Source organism: Panthera leo, chromosome A2 (genome assembly GCF_018350215.1).
Source record: "Panthera leo isolate Ple1 chromosome A2, P.leo_Ple1_pat1.1, whole genome shotgun sequence".
NCBI classification, from domain to species: Eukaryota; Metazoa; Chordata; class Mammalia; order Carnivora; family Felidae; genus Panthera; species Panthera leo.
Genome location: NC_056680.1, coordinates 10,923,044 through 10,938,006, shown reverse-complemented (window position 1 = coordinate 10,938,006; position 14,963 = coordinate 10,923,044). Strand labels below are relative to the sequence as shown.

The 14,963-nt window shown below is 40.1% G+C and overlaps 1 protein-coding gene and 2 pseudogenes across 1 annotated transcript; 1 reads left to right on the top strand and 2 right to left on the bottom strand.

Annotated features, from left to right (window-relative positions):
• Nucleotides 1-94: 94 nt before the first annotated feature.
• Nucleotides 95-1,057, bottom strand: LOC122214082 (olfactory receptor-like protein OLF4). Its single transcript, XM_042928726.1, has one exon. The coding sequence runs from the start codon at nucleotides 1,046-1,048 to the stop codon at nucleotides 95-97; it is 954 nt and encodes a 317-aa protein (XP_042784660.1). The 5' UTR covers nucleotides 1,049-1,057.
• Nucleotides 1,058-11,239: 10,182 nt separating this feature from the next.
• LOC122213334 lies at nucleotides 11,240-11,469 on the top strand (annotated as a pseudogene).
• A 1,501-nt stretch (nucleotides 11,470-12,970) lies between these two features.
• LOC122213089 lies at nucleotides 12,971-13,744 on the bottom strand (annotated as a pseudogene).
• Between the last annotated feature and the right edge of the window lie 1,219 nt (nucleotides 13,745-14,963).

Sequence of the window (14,963 nt, the reverse complement as noted above, 5' to 3'; positions counted from 1 at the left end):
AAAAAATAGAAGAGGCATCTTTCACCTCCACAATCTGATGAAACAATCTCAACATTTGGCTCAGACTTTGGGCCCTGCAATCATGGGAACTTCTTCAGCCCAGGACAATTGGCCCTTTTGTAGCTATCATCCCAGAGAATCTCAGCAGAGCCTCCTTTATGTCTCTGTTCCTCAAGCTGTAGATGAAGGGGTTCAGCATGGGTGTGACCGCCACATACATCACTGAGGATATTGCACTTGAGTGGGAGCTCTGGGTGACAGCAGAGCTGAGGTACACTCCTAGGCTTGTACAATAAAATAAGGAGACAACCGAGAGGTGAGACACACAGGTGGAAAATGCTTTGTATTTGCCTTGAGCTGATGAGATTCTACATATGGAGGAAACTATTTTAGAGTAAGAGTAAAGTATTCCAATGAAGGGACCACCAGCCAGCAACATAGCTCCAAAATACAACACCATGTTATTGAGAAAGGTGTCAGGACAGGCAAGTTGGATCATCTGATTGAGTTCACAGAAAAAGTGGGGGATTTCCACCTCTGTACAGAAGGACAGCCGAAACGCCATTAAGGTTTGTAACAAGGAATACAGAACACTCATGATCCAGGACACCAGAACCAGCAGCCCACAGAGCCGGGGGTTCATGATGATCGTGTAGTGCAGGGGGTGGCAGATGGCCACAAACCTGTCATAGGCCATCACACTCAGGAGAAAGTCATCCATCCCCGCAAAGGTTATGAAAAAGTATATCTGTGTGATGCAGCCTGCATAGGTTATGACTTTGCTCTGGGTCTGGATGTTCCAGAGCATCTTCGGGATGGTGGTGGAGGTGAAGCAGATGTCTACAAAGGACAGGTTGGCCAGGAAGAAGTACATGGGCGTGTGGAGGTGGGAGTCAGAGCTGACGGCCAGGAGGATGAGCAGGTTCCCAAACACAGTGATCAGGTACATGGAGAGGAAAAGCCCAAATATGAGGGGCTGCAGTTCTGGTTCTTCTGAAAATCCCATAAGAAGAAATTCTGAAATTCCTGTATCATTTCCTGGGTCCATGTGGTGGAGGTGACTACCAGTAAAGGGGAAAATAACATGACTAATTTTCACATAAATCGCTTAGCTCACGTGGTTCAAATGCTACAATTTATATTCCCCAGTCAAGAAAGTAATTTCGATATTTTGTGAATGGATCTGAGTCCTTTGAGGGGATCCTTATTTCCTCTCTTACTAGGAATTTTCATCCCAACGTCGATGTTTTCCAATAGGCTAGGTTTTGTACATTAAAATTTTTTTTCAGTTTATTTATTTATTTTTAAGAGTGAGAGAGAGAGAGAGAGAGAGAGAGAGAGAATGTGTGCATGTCAAGAAGGGGCAGAGAGAAGGAGAGACGGAACTCCAAGCAGCCTCCACGCTGTCAGCGCAGAGCCAGACGTGAGGCCCCAACCCACAAACCGCGAGCTCATGATCTGAGCCGAGATCAAGAGTCAGAGGCCTAACTGACTGAGCCCCTCAGGTGCCCTTGTACATTTTTAATAAGAAATCATTTAATGCATTTGAGGAATATATAGAGCGTCAATCGTGTTTTCAGCATTTCCAAGTCATAAAGTAGAGGGTGCTGAACAGAAAAATTACCTAATATTCAGTGATGTGCATAGGATATATGCATACCTAAAAATTAAATAATCTTGGGATGGAGATAGAGGTCATGAGGAAAATGAAGCAGGTACAGGAAGAGAGTGGTTGGGGTGTGATGTTGGGTGTTTAGTCAAGATTGGCTAAGAAGGTGACATTTGAACAGAGACCTGAAAGACTAGAGAAAACTGCCTGGAAACTGCCAGAGCGTCGGCTAAGGCAAAGGTCTTGAGGAAGCGCTTTTTTTTCCCCAGAAAATCAAGGCTCAGAAGGAAGCCAGTGTGTTAAGGACTAAAGGCAATGGCTGTGAATTTTGTAGAACCATGTTGCCTCACAGCTGCCTAAGTTCAAGACACAGGGAGCTCCTCGTCCATACTGTGTACCTCTTTCACTTTATTTATCTGGTTACTGTAGTGTCCTGTCCGTGGAACATCTCTTCTCAGTATCATCTATTGAGTCTGGTCTGTGTATTATAGGGTCACCTTGGAATAGAGGAGCCCATGTACCCCTGCTTGGAGACCTGCTTTCACTGCACACACACACACACACACACACACACACACACACACTTTCACATACACACAACACAATGCATCATATCCTCCTGGTGTGTGTTACTTCTCTGTCCTTCTCATGTCCCCCTGCCTGCCTCAACACACTGTTTAGGATATGAACGCAAACACATCACAATACCTTTCCCAGAAAGAAGGTAGAAATCGTACCCCGAAAGTCCTATTCATAGCTTCCCAAGGACAAATAATCCCGGGGCTCCATTTTGGAATGGTCACTTTCTGACCTGTATGTAATGAAACATAAAAAATTATGTGCGATGAGTAGAGAGAGAGAAAATGATGCTGGTGGCACCCAATCCTGGTCGTATCCCATTTGTCTCCAGCAAAAATGATGAAAGGACAAAAATAAGTTTGTCCAAAGGACAAAAGTAATGCTATCTTTATGGTGTGAAACATCTTACATATTGAACATCACAAAAGAATAGAACACTTCTCACAATTTGGGCATTTTTATGCCCAGAGAGCAGAAAGAAGAAGACTTGATTTTCCTGTGTCTATTCTATCTTTGTTTGACTGATCAGTTTTATATGGCCCAAGAGAGGATGAGGCAAGCCTGTTTATCATTTTTCTTATGTGACATCTTTTTTCGTGTATTTGTTATTCTTACACTTTGGGTTTAATCACTTTCTTCACAAGTCTGATGACCACAACTAGGGATGGTTTTGTTCCTTGTCCAACATGCAAAGACATCCCCAGACTCTATAAAACCCTACACACCCCATGACAGTCTCTTCTCTTACTCTGAATAATCTGCATGTGGCTTATCTGAGGACACTATTTTGCACTCACATTTATTGGACTGCACTCTTGTCTGTCATTGTGATGTAATTATCAAAGGAGCAGGAACTTCTCTTCATCTTCTTCTTTCCAAAATATGTGCGTGTATAGGCACTTACATGGAAACAAAGTCAAGAACATGAGACATTATGAAATACAAAGAGTGATAGAGGAAATAAAACCAGGTTAAAGAGAGCGGTTTCAGTACAACTGTATTAAACAAAATTGAATGGAGTTTTGAGCAGTAACTGAAACATGATCTACAGGACCAGTAAGTCAACAAAATCAACCCAGATGAATCATAAAATTCCCCAAGACCTGGAAATAAAAGAGCATAACATATAAAGTTCTGAGAAATTTCTGGTACTAGCAGATGCACTTTTCGTATTGGTTGAATGAATCAGGAATTAGGTCTTATTATATATGCACTTTTAGCGTGACAAAGCTGAATTTAAATGTGGTTAAAAGACCGGACTGTTGAGTGAAAGCTGGCACAAATGGCTTTCTACGTGGAAGGAAGTGTGGTGCTTCCTCATTTCACACATCTCACAAAAAAATCCAAAAGAGTAAACCCTCAGTGTAAGAGTATCCGCTGCATTTTAGATACACATCTAGAAAACTACATGTCAAAAAAATCTACAGGTGGACAAACCATCATAATTAAGGCAAAAAAAACAAACAAACTCAGAAACGAAAATACCTAACTAAAAATCAGTACAGAAGTGTGATTTACAACAAGTATTCGAAATGCTGATACTTACAGATAAATAGGCATATAATACGTGGACATATAATAATAACAGACAAATGAACATAGTGATCAAATATATGAATCTTTACTGGAGCTCACTAATAGTTTAAAAAATCAACAAGAAATCTCTTTCACACCCATTTCCCTGAGAAATCACTCAAAGGGCTGTCACATTGAGTGGGGTCGGAAATTTTAACCAATTAACAAAGGGGCACTTTCTAATTTTGCTGTCATAATTGTGAAGTGTTATAACATCTTCGGAGGCTGTGAAGACAATTACAAATATTAAAAATACAGATCCTCTTGGGGCGCATGGCTGGCTCAGTTGGTAGAGCACACAACTCTTGAGCTTGGGGTTTGAAGTTCAAGTCCCATGTTGGGTGTAGAGATTTTTGAAAAAAAATGTTTAAACAAAAATACAGATATTTTTTAACTCAGGATTTCTCAGTCTCTACTGTATGGACATTCCCGGCCAGATCCTTCCCTGTGGGGTGTGTCCTATATATTGTAGGATTAGAACATCCCTGGCCTCCACGCACCCCTCTTCAGTGTGACAGCCAAAAATGTCTTTGAACATTGCTAAATATCCCCTGGGGGACAAAATCACTTTTGGGTGAGAAATATAGTATTAAGTATTTAAAAATATTTTGAAGCATTGATATAATAGTAATTTAATGAGAAAAATATGAAAGACTATCAAAGGTGTAAATGGCACAGCCACACCATGATGAGTCACACCGGCCTTGAAATAATAAATCAGGGGCGCCTTGCTGGCTCAGTAGGTAGAGAGTGAGACTCTTGATCTTGAAGTTGTGAGTTCAAGCCCCATATTGGGTGTAGATATTGCTTAAAAATAGAATCTTTAAAAGAAAAAGAACTAACGAATCAGCATTATACTACTTGACTAGAGGGACATAGGTAAGGTACTACTGAGTTAGAAGGACGGGCAGAGAAAAGCTAGAAAGAACGATGGTGTCAGAACATAAAGAGTGCTTCCAATATGCATTGCTGTCTTCCTATACATTTGAATTGAAAGTGTGTGAATATGTATGTGTGCGTAACAGAAAAATTTTAAAAGCAATGAAGACTTTTAAGAAAGAGAAACAGCGAAAATGCACTTGGGTTAGGCAGAATGGTTCAAAAACCACCGCATGAAACAAAATTGAAGAACCAAAGCAATTCTGAATAAAAAGATTTAAAAGAATAATAATTTAATGATAGTTTCGTGGGTCCAAATCTAATTTAGATTGCTAGGGATTCAGGAATAAAAGAATATGAAAAAGTCTTTTCATGTGGAGAGAAAGTGATATCTATGCTTTTAATTTCACGTCACATAAAGATAGATGGACCAGCTATGCTTATGGAAGATAACGGTTGATTCTTTTTTTTTTTAAATTTTTTTTAACATTTATTTATTTATTTTTGAGAGACAGAGAGAGACAGAGCACAAGCCAGGGATGGGAAGAGAGGAAAGGAGACACACAATCTGAAGCAGTCTCCAGGATCTGAGGCATCAGCACAGAGCCCGACATGGGGCTCGAACTCACAAACCGCGAGATCATAACCTGAGCCGAAGTTGGAAGCTTAACCGACTGAACCCCCCAGGCACCCCAAAGATAAAGGTGATTCTTAGTGAAGCATAAAAAAGAATGCCTTACAAGTGTTGGAATTCTGATTGTAGAAATAGATCCAATAATAAAAGGCCAAAAGGAACAAACGAGGAATACAGAGAAGTGAAAATTAGTTGGAAATATGTAGAAGGGGTGATTTATGAGCACTAAGTAGCAGAAGGACATTGAATTTAATTTTGTGGACAGTAGGGTCTTCACAAGGGAAGAATATTAAGGTGACAGATCAATTCTTTCAGATCAATTCTTTCAGGAAAATACAAATAAATAAAAATAGAAAAAGCTGTGGAGGGAGTAAGACTATGTCATAGACTACCACACAAAATTTACACACTCTCATACATTCTGCACAAATACATTTATACGTGCATTAAAAAATAAACAAAATGGCAAGTAGTTCACAAAATAGATGCCAATTCTTTTTCTGAAAAAAAAGGAGTAAAAAAAAAACAGAAATAAAACCATTCCAACCCCACTATGCAAACACCAAGGACTCCCACAGACGACTTTCAATAGAGAAAGTGGGTGGCTAGCTAACCCAGAATACATTCAGACTCACAGGTTGTGAGCTGATTGTGAAGGGAGCTCATTAGCATACCCCGTTTCACATAGTACACTTAAAATTTTTATTTTTTTAATGTTTATTTATTTATTTTGACACAGAGAGAGCATGAATGGGAGGGGGCAGGGAGAGAATGAGAGAATCCGTAGCAGGCCCCGTGCTGTCAGAGCAGAGCCCAAAGTCGGGCTCAATCTCATGACCCCTGATATGAATTGAGCTGAAATCAAGATTCGGACTCTCAACTGGCTGATTCAGCCGGGTGCCCCTAAAAAATTTCATTTGAATACTCAAGGAGAGAAGGTGCTGTGATATGTATGTTTCAAGTACTGCTCTTGCAAGGATGCACTTGCAAACATTCTTTCATCCGGGTTTTTCTCATCAGTATGGAATTGTAGTGTATGTCCCATCTTAAAAATGAAAAGACATGTCCTCACTTCAATGTACATCCCTCAACAACCAGTACTAGACTTTTCTACTCCGGTTAATTGCAAAGATCCTCGGTCTCAGGTTCTACTTTTGTGCTTCCCATCCCCCCTCTAAATGAGTTTCCATTATTATCACTTAGTTGTTAACGTTGAACATTGCATTTCTGACTTCAATATTTACTTCTATTTATAGCATCATAAATACATTAATCAATCAATCAATCAATCAATCAACTTACTAATCAAGCCAGCAAACAACTACAGCAAACTCTCAGCTCTGGCTAGGCTAGATTGGCTCTCAGGTGACCTCAGGTAAATGTTCTTGACTTTCATTCTCTTGACCTTCTCCGGTAGTACTTACTGCGATGTAAAACTCATCTAGATGGGGTCTCTGGGAGGAAGGTCTCTACATGCAAATCAAAATACCCATCTCGTTGGTAGATGGTGGAGGATGAAGCTCTGTCCCAGACGCGACAGCCGGGATGGGTCAAACTTCAGTGTCTCATCCAGACTTAGGACTGCAAAAGAAACGACCATGTCTTGTCCAGCCTGAGGTGTACACACTATGAGGCTGCAACAGAGGAGGTATTTGCAGCCTCTTAATTCTGCTCATTAGGCACATTTCCCTCTTGTCTCTCCCACCTTTAGGCACATGATTACCCTACGGGACACCAGGGTGGACAGAAAGGAAATTTTCCCTGTTGAATTTCTGTTGCTAGGAGACCAGGTGATAAGGCAGCTGAAGTCCATTTTTCTTACTCTTTTTCTATTACTTCTGTCTTTCAGAGATCTAAACTCCCAGCATGTTATCTCAATCCTGAATGAACGTTTTCTCCTGTTTAAGACTGAGAAATCAGTTTTGACTAGGTCCCTTGGACTCTTCAAAGCATTGACTTGGGTTAAAGACATAGCCCCTAATATCTTTGGAAAGTAACTTTTCTCTTTTTCAACGAAGATGTGAGGTTTGCTCCTTTGATATAAAACCTGGGGCACTACACTCGTGGGCTTCATGATAGTTTTGCCAAAACAATTAGGGATTTCATATTTACATCACAAGTTTAAAGGCATTACTTAAAATGCCATTATAAAATGTTTGTTAATTGTCAGAGATATATTTACATCTTTTTATGCACTGTAACCTGAGTTCAGCAGCTCTAGGAATAGCCTGATTTTTATAAAAGTATATTCTGTAAGAAAGTACTAGTGTGAACTCCATTCCCCATGGAGAAATGGGGCTTGAAGAAGTTAGTGATCTTCTCAAAGTTATCATTGTGGAAATAGATGGGTGTTCATTGGATCCTGTCAAGACGTTCCCAGTTTTCGAACTCTGCGCCCGTGGTTCCCTCCCAGAGATGAGCCTTTCCCCCTGGGGTATTTGACAATGTCTGAGGGATGCTGCTAAACACCTGTGGTGAGCAGGACAGCTCCCAACACAAATAATCATCCTGCCTCAAAGGCCAAATTGAAAATGTGAGAAAACCTACTCTAGCCCAGCACTTCTTCAACTTCAAGGTGCATACGAATCACCTAGAATTCTAGTTTAAATGCAAATTATGACATTGCAGGTGCTGGTGGGCCAGGAGTTTGGTGTGTCTAACGAGCCCCTGAATGATGTTGATACTGTAAGTCCTGGTCCATGGACCACTCTTTGAGTAGCAAGGTTGTGGTCCTGGGATAGAGCAAGGTGCAGGTGGTCGTAGGTCTTCTTCACAAAATAAATTGTGTTTGCATAAGTTTTGGAATGCTAAGCATATCCAGTCATTCTAGGGGCTGTGATAAATTCTGTGTTTGTTTCTTTTACATAAGGGCCTTTGAGTGACATGAAATAAGTAAAGGGCTTTCCAGTAGGCAGAATAAGAGCCTTCTGATGTCCACATTCTAAACCCTAGAAACTTTCAATGTGTTTATTTTTATAGTAAGGGGGGGAGATTAAAGTAGCAAGTGGAACAAGGCTGGTAATGAGCTGACCTTAAACTAAGGTTGGCCAAGATTGTGCAGGTGGCACTAATGTAATCACCATGGTCCTCCAAATGTAGGAGAGGAAGGCAGAGTAGTTGGATCAGAGAGAGATGTGGGGACACCACATTGCTGGCTTTCAAGATGCAGAAAGGGCAATGAGCCAAAGGATGCTTGTTGTCCCTAGAAACCACAATAGGAAAGAAGGCGGTCTCTCCTGGAGCATCCATGAAGGAACCAGGCCCTGCAGACATCTTGATTTTAGCCTATGGAGACTTACTTCAGGCTTCTGACCTCTAAATAGTAATAGCATAAATGTGTTTCTTTTGAGCTTCTAGTGTGGTAATCTGTTAATCAGAAATAGCAATGTAATATAGAAATTCATCCAATAAAATGGTTTTGGAGGAAAAGGCATTTTAGTCTCTCAGTTAATTCATTTCTCTTCTCTTGGTAAGGGCATTCTGTGTTGAAATCCAACCTCAACTGGAAGAAAAAAAATAAAGTCATTTTGGAGCTTCTGCTCCATTTCTTAAAAGGAATGGAAAAAGTGAACTCCCCATTGATAAAATATAAATGTGACTCTATCTATCTATCTATCTATCTATCTATCTATCTATCTATTATCTATCTATCAATCTATCTATCTATCTATTTTATATAAATATGCCTAACATAGGGATTGAACTCATGACCCTGAGATCAAGTGTCACATGTGTGCAGCTCTTGGTTGGCTAGGTCCATGGAGGGTGGGAATCTTAATCTCAGGTTTGTGGGTTTAAGCCCAATGTTGGGTGCAGAGATTACTTAAAAATAATATCTTTCCCCCCCCAAAAATTGCATGCTCTACCAACTGAGACAACCAGGCACTCTGTGACTTTAGATTTAAACATAAGTTCTGGTTTTGAGGCCCTTATGCATTGATATAAAAAAAGGTAATCTGGGGTGCTTCAGTACCTCAGTCGGTTAAGCAACTGGTTCTTGATTTTGGCTAATATCATGATCTCGTGGTTGTGGGATCAGCCCCACATTGGGCTCTGGTTTGACAGTGTGAAGCCTGCTTGGGATTCTCTCTCCCTCTCTCTCTCCCCATTTCCCATCCACCTTCTCTTTCTCTCCCTCTCTCTGTGTCTCAAAGTAAATAAGTAAACATTGAAAAGAAGACCAAAAACATCATTTATTACTAAAATTAAGTTCACCCATTATACTTTAAGTATTTGAGTCTAAATTCCTACACTTTTAAAACTCCATATTAATTCAAACATTCATTGGTTTGATTTCTATCCTCTCCAAATATCCTTTCAACATCAAAGATGGGATTCTTGTGTCTGTGTCATACATACATCGATAAGAGCGTATTTGTATGAAATAATATACAGATGCGTAGATATGTGCACGTACATACACTCCCTACTTATGAAAGACTTCTTGGTCTTTGGTACCCAAACACTGTACTTATTCCTAAACACATCTGCCTGAATTAGACGTATTAACCCACATCACCATCAGAACTAAGGAAACAGAGGTTTCGGGTGGATCACAATGTTTACGATTATGTAACAAAGCTTTAAAGCTTTTGTGCACTTTCTTGAATTACATTTAAATGGATTTAGGCAGTATGAACTCGGTTTTTGTATGATTCCTTTAATTCAGAATATTTTGCATTTTACTATTTTTTTTAAATTTATTTATTTATTGATTGATTGATTGATTGATTGAGTGCAAGAGCAGGGGAAGGGCAGAGAGAGAGAAATAGAGAGGATCCGAAGCATGTTCCATGCTGTCAGTGTAGAGCTCAGTGTGGGGCTTGACCCCACAATTGTGAGATCGTGATGCGAGCCGAAATCAAGAGTCAGTTGCGTAACCGACTATATGGCATTTTAAATATGTTTAGCTTATTGTGTGCCATTGCATTTCAATGGATTATTTAAAAGAAAAAAATCCCTTATAACTGAAAAATGAATTCAGCAGGCTATAACGTCAATATACAAAAATTGGCTGCATTTCTGCACACTAATCACAAACTATCAGAAAGAAAAATGAAGAAAACAATCTCATTTACAACTGCATAAACAAGAATAAAATACCTGAGAACAAGGTTAATCAAGGCAGTGAAACACTTGTATACTGAAAACTATAAGACAATTGCTGAAAGAAATGAAGTCACAAATAAATGAAAAAATAGGCCATGCTCATTGACTGGAAGAATGAATACTGTTGAAATGTCCATATACCCAAAGCAATCAGTGGATTCAGAGCACTCCCTGTCAAAATTCCAATGGCACTTTTTTTTAATAGAAATAGAACAAGCACTTCTACGATATGTCTGGAACCACAAAAGAACCGAATAGCCAAGCAATCTTGAGAAAGAAGAGAAAAGCTGGAGGCATCAAACTATGTTACAAAGCTATGGTAACCAACACGGCATGTTATTGGCATAAAAAACACACAGATCAATGCAACAGAATCGACAGCCCAGGAACAAATCCACTGTATATATGGTTAATTAGTTTATGACAAAGGAGGCAAACATATACAGTAAGGTAAGAACAGTCTCTTCAGCAAATGGTGTTGGGTAAACTGGAGAGCCACACGCAAAAGAATAAAACTGGACCACTGTCTTACACCACAGGCAAAAAGTAACTCAAAGTGGATTAAAGACTTGAACATAAGACCTGAAGCCATAAAACTCCTGGGGAAAAAAACATTTTGATTTTGGCAACGATTTTGGGATCTGACATCAAAAACAAGAGGACAAAAGCAAGAATAAGCAGGGTCTACATCAAAGTAAATCTTCTGCATGGCAAGGAAACCATCAACAAAATGAAAAGGCAACCTCTCGAGTGGCAGAGAATATTTGCAAATCATACATATCATAAGAGGTAAATATCCTGAAGTATATAAAAAACTCAATAGCAAAGACAGAAAAGGACCCCAGCCCAGGAAGATGGCTCTGACTTCATTGTTGCACCCCTTCTCCAAGCTTCTGGATCTGGCCAGACTCCCAACTGGTCTTCAGTGCCATCAAGGCCCTACATTCAGGAGCTGCCACGTGACAGACCCGACTGGATGAAAGTTGGGCTGACCTTGGGCACCTCCAGCTTCTTGTGGATCTATCTGACCAAACAGCATAATGAAGATGTTTTAGAGTATAAAAGAAGAAATGGGTCGGAATAAACGACTGAAACACTAATACAATATACTCCACATAGTAATGGCACCAGCTCCTTTGGATTCAGCAGTGTGTTGAGCTGTAGACATGAGAGAAAAGGTTCTATGCGGATGTATGTCAAATCAGCTTTCATGAATGAAAAATAATGAAATGAAAAAAATAAAAAGAAAAGCAAACAATATGATTCATACATGGGCAGAGGATCTGAATAAGCATTTTTCCACCAAAGACATACAGATGGCTAACAGATACATGAAAAAATGTTTGCCATCACTAACCCCCAGGGAAATACAAATTAACACTGCAATGAGATATCTCTTCATGCCTATTAAAATGGTTACTTTCAAAAAGACAAAAACAACATGTGTTGGTGAGGATGTGGTGAAAAGGGAACCCCCGTGTACTGTTGGTGGGAATGTAAACTGGTTCAATCACTGTGGGAACCTGTGTGGAGGTTCCTTGAAAAATTAAAAATTGAACTACCATATTATTGAGCAATGAAACTTCTGAGCATTTATCTGAAGAAAACAGAAACACAGATTCAAATAGATATACACACCCCCATTTCATTGCAACATGATTTACAATAGCCAAGACATGGAAACAACCGAGATGTTCAAGTGGATGAATGAATAAATAAAGTGTTACTAATGTAACACTGTAGGTTAATGATACTGGAATTAAAACAAATTAAAATTAAATTAAAAAAGAAATTGTTATATATGTATGATATATGTCATATATACATGTGATATATATCATTTGAGAAGAAACATTTCTTTTAAAAAAAAAATTTTTTTTAAACATTTATTTATTTTTGAGACAGAGAGAGACAGAGCATGAACGGGGGAGGGGCAGAGAGAGAAGGAGACACAGAATCGGAAGCAGGCTCCAGGCTCTGAGCCATCAGCACAGAGCCTGATGCGGGGCTCAAACTCACGGACCGCGAGATCGTGACCTGAGCTGAAGTCGGACGCTTAACCGACTGAGCCACCCAGGCGCCCCGAGAAGAAACATTTCTAACACATCATTAAAGCTGTCCTATAAAAGATATGGAAATTTTCTTTTTTTTAAGGTTTAGTTACATTTTTTTTTGAGAGAGAGAGCAGGTGAGGGGGAGATACAGAGAGAGAGTGGAACAGAGGATCCGAAGTGGTCTCTGTGCTGACAGCAGTGAGCCTGCTGTAGGGCTCAAACTCATGAACCATGAGACCATGACTTGAGCTGAAATTGGACACTCAACTGACTGAGCCACCCAGGTGCCACAAAAAGATGTGGAAATTTTCAAATATGTCTGACCCAAGGCCAGAAAGAATTGTGGGAACACATGAAAACCGACAAAGGGAAAAACTTGTGTATATATTGGACAGAGCAGACAGCTTAGTAAACTGAGTTTTCTGAAATTGTATAGAGAAGCTGATTTCTAAGAAATGGAAATTTCAGGAAATACATAACAGCAAATTCTATTTCACGATGTTCAAAGAATCATGGCTTTGAGCCCCGCAATCAAGGGCACTTCTTCACTAGCAGGACAATGGTCCCTTTTACACTTGCCATCCCCAAGGATCTCATCAGAGCCTTCTTTATGTCTTTGTTCCTCATGCTGTAGATGACGGGGTTCAGCATAGGCATGATCATTGAGGCTGTTGCACTTGAGCGTGAACTCTGGGTAGCAGCAGAGCTAAAGTATACTCTCAGGACCGTACAATAAAGTAAGGAGACAACCAAGAGGTGAGACGCACAGGTGGAAAATGCTTTATACTTACCCTGAGCTGATGGGATTCTATGTATGGAGGAAATAATCTTAGAATAAGAGTAAAGGATCCCAGCAAGGGGACCACCAGCCACCAACACGGTTAAAAAATACATCACTGTGTCATTAAGAAAGGTGTCAGAGCAGGCAAGTTGGATCATCTGATTAAATTACAGAAAAAGTGATGTGTGTGCAGAAGTGCAGCTGCAGCACCATTAAACTTTGTGATAAGGAATGCAGGACACTCATGATCCAGGACACCAGAGCCAGCAGCCCACAGAGCCGGGGGTTCATGATGCCCGTGTAGTGCAGAGGGGGTGACAGAGGGCCAAAAATCGGTCATAGGCCATCACGGTCAGGATGTACTTGTCCAGTCCCGTGAAGAGTAGGAAAAAATACATCTGGGTGATGAAGTCCTCATAGGTTATGACCTTGCTCTGGGTCTGGATGTTCCAGAGCATCTTCAGGACGGTGGTGCAGGTGAAGCAGATGTCTACAAAGGACAGGTTGGCCAGGAAGAAGTACATGGGGGTGTGGAGGCGGGAGTCAGAGCCAGGAGGACGAGCAGGTTGCCAAACACAGTGATCAGGTACATGGAGAGGAAAAGCCCAAATATGAGGGGCTGTAATTCTGGTTCCTCTGAAAATCCCCAAAGAAAAAAATGAAATGTGTGTATCATTGCTGAGTCCCATGTGGTGGAGTTGAATACTAGGAGAGAAAATAATAACATGAGTATTTTTCAAGCAAATGAGCTTTTCTCGTGTATTACCATTTATTTATTTTTCATTTTTTAAAGTTTTGATTTAAGTTCCAGTTAGTTAACATGCAGTGTAATATCAGTTTCAGGTGCACAGTATAGTGATTCAACATTTCCATAAACAGCCGGTGCTCATCACAACAGGTCCAACCCTTAATCCCCATCACCTATTTTACCCATCCCCCCACCTTTCTCTCCTCTGGTAACCATCAGTGTGTTCTCTATAGTTAAGAGTGTGCTTCTTGATTTGTCTTATTTTTCTCCCTTTTCTTGTTCGTGTTGTTTCTTAAATTCCACATATGAGTGAAATTTTATGGTTTTTGTCTTTCTCTGACTTATTTTGCTGAGCATACTACTCTCTGGCTCCATCCACATCATTGCAAATGGCAAGATTTCATTCTTTTTGATGGCCGAGTGTGTGTGTGTGTGTGTGTGTGTGTGTGTGTGTGTGTGTATGTGTGTAAACTCTTCTTCATCCGTTCACCAATCGATTGACACTTGGGCTATTTCCCTAGGTTGGCTATTTGAGATAATATTGCTATAACATCCTTGTGCATGTATCCCTCTGAATTAGTATTTTTTTATCCTTTGGGCAAATACCTAGTAGTTCAACCTACGGAATGGGAGAAGATATTAGCAGAAGACCTATCTGACAAAGAGTTAGTATCCAAAATCTGTAAAGAACTTATCAAACTCAACACCCCCCAAAATAATCCAGTTAATAAATGGACAGAAACTTCAAGACACAGGGAGTCCTTCCTTCCCATGGTTCTTTGCATTTTATTAATTTTTTCCCAAGATATTCTGTGAATAGAGATATTCCCTTTCTTATTTCCATCTGTTGGTTGACATCCTGGCATTTAAGGGTCACATATTGGAGTATATGAACTCAGGTACAATTCATTGCCCTGAGGACAACTCATACCCTACAACACAGACATGCACACACATGCACACACACACACACACACACACACACACACTGAGTG

Coding starts and splice junctions, on each gene's coding strand:
- LOC122214082 (XM_042928726.1), bottom strand. CDS start 1,048: ATGGACCCAGGAAATGATACAGGAATTTCAGAATTTCTTCTTATGGGA.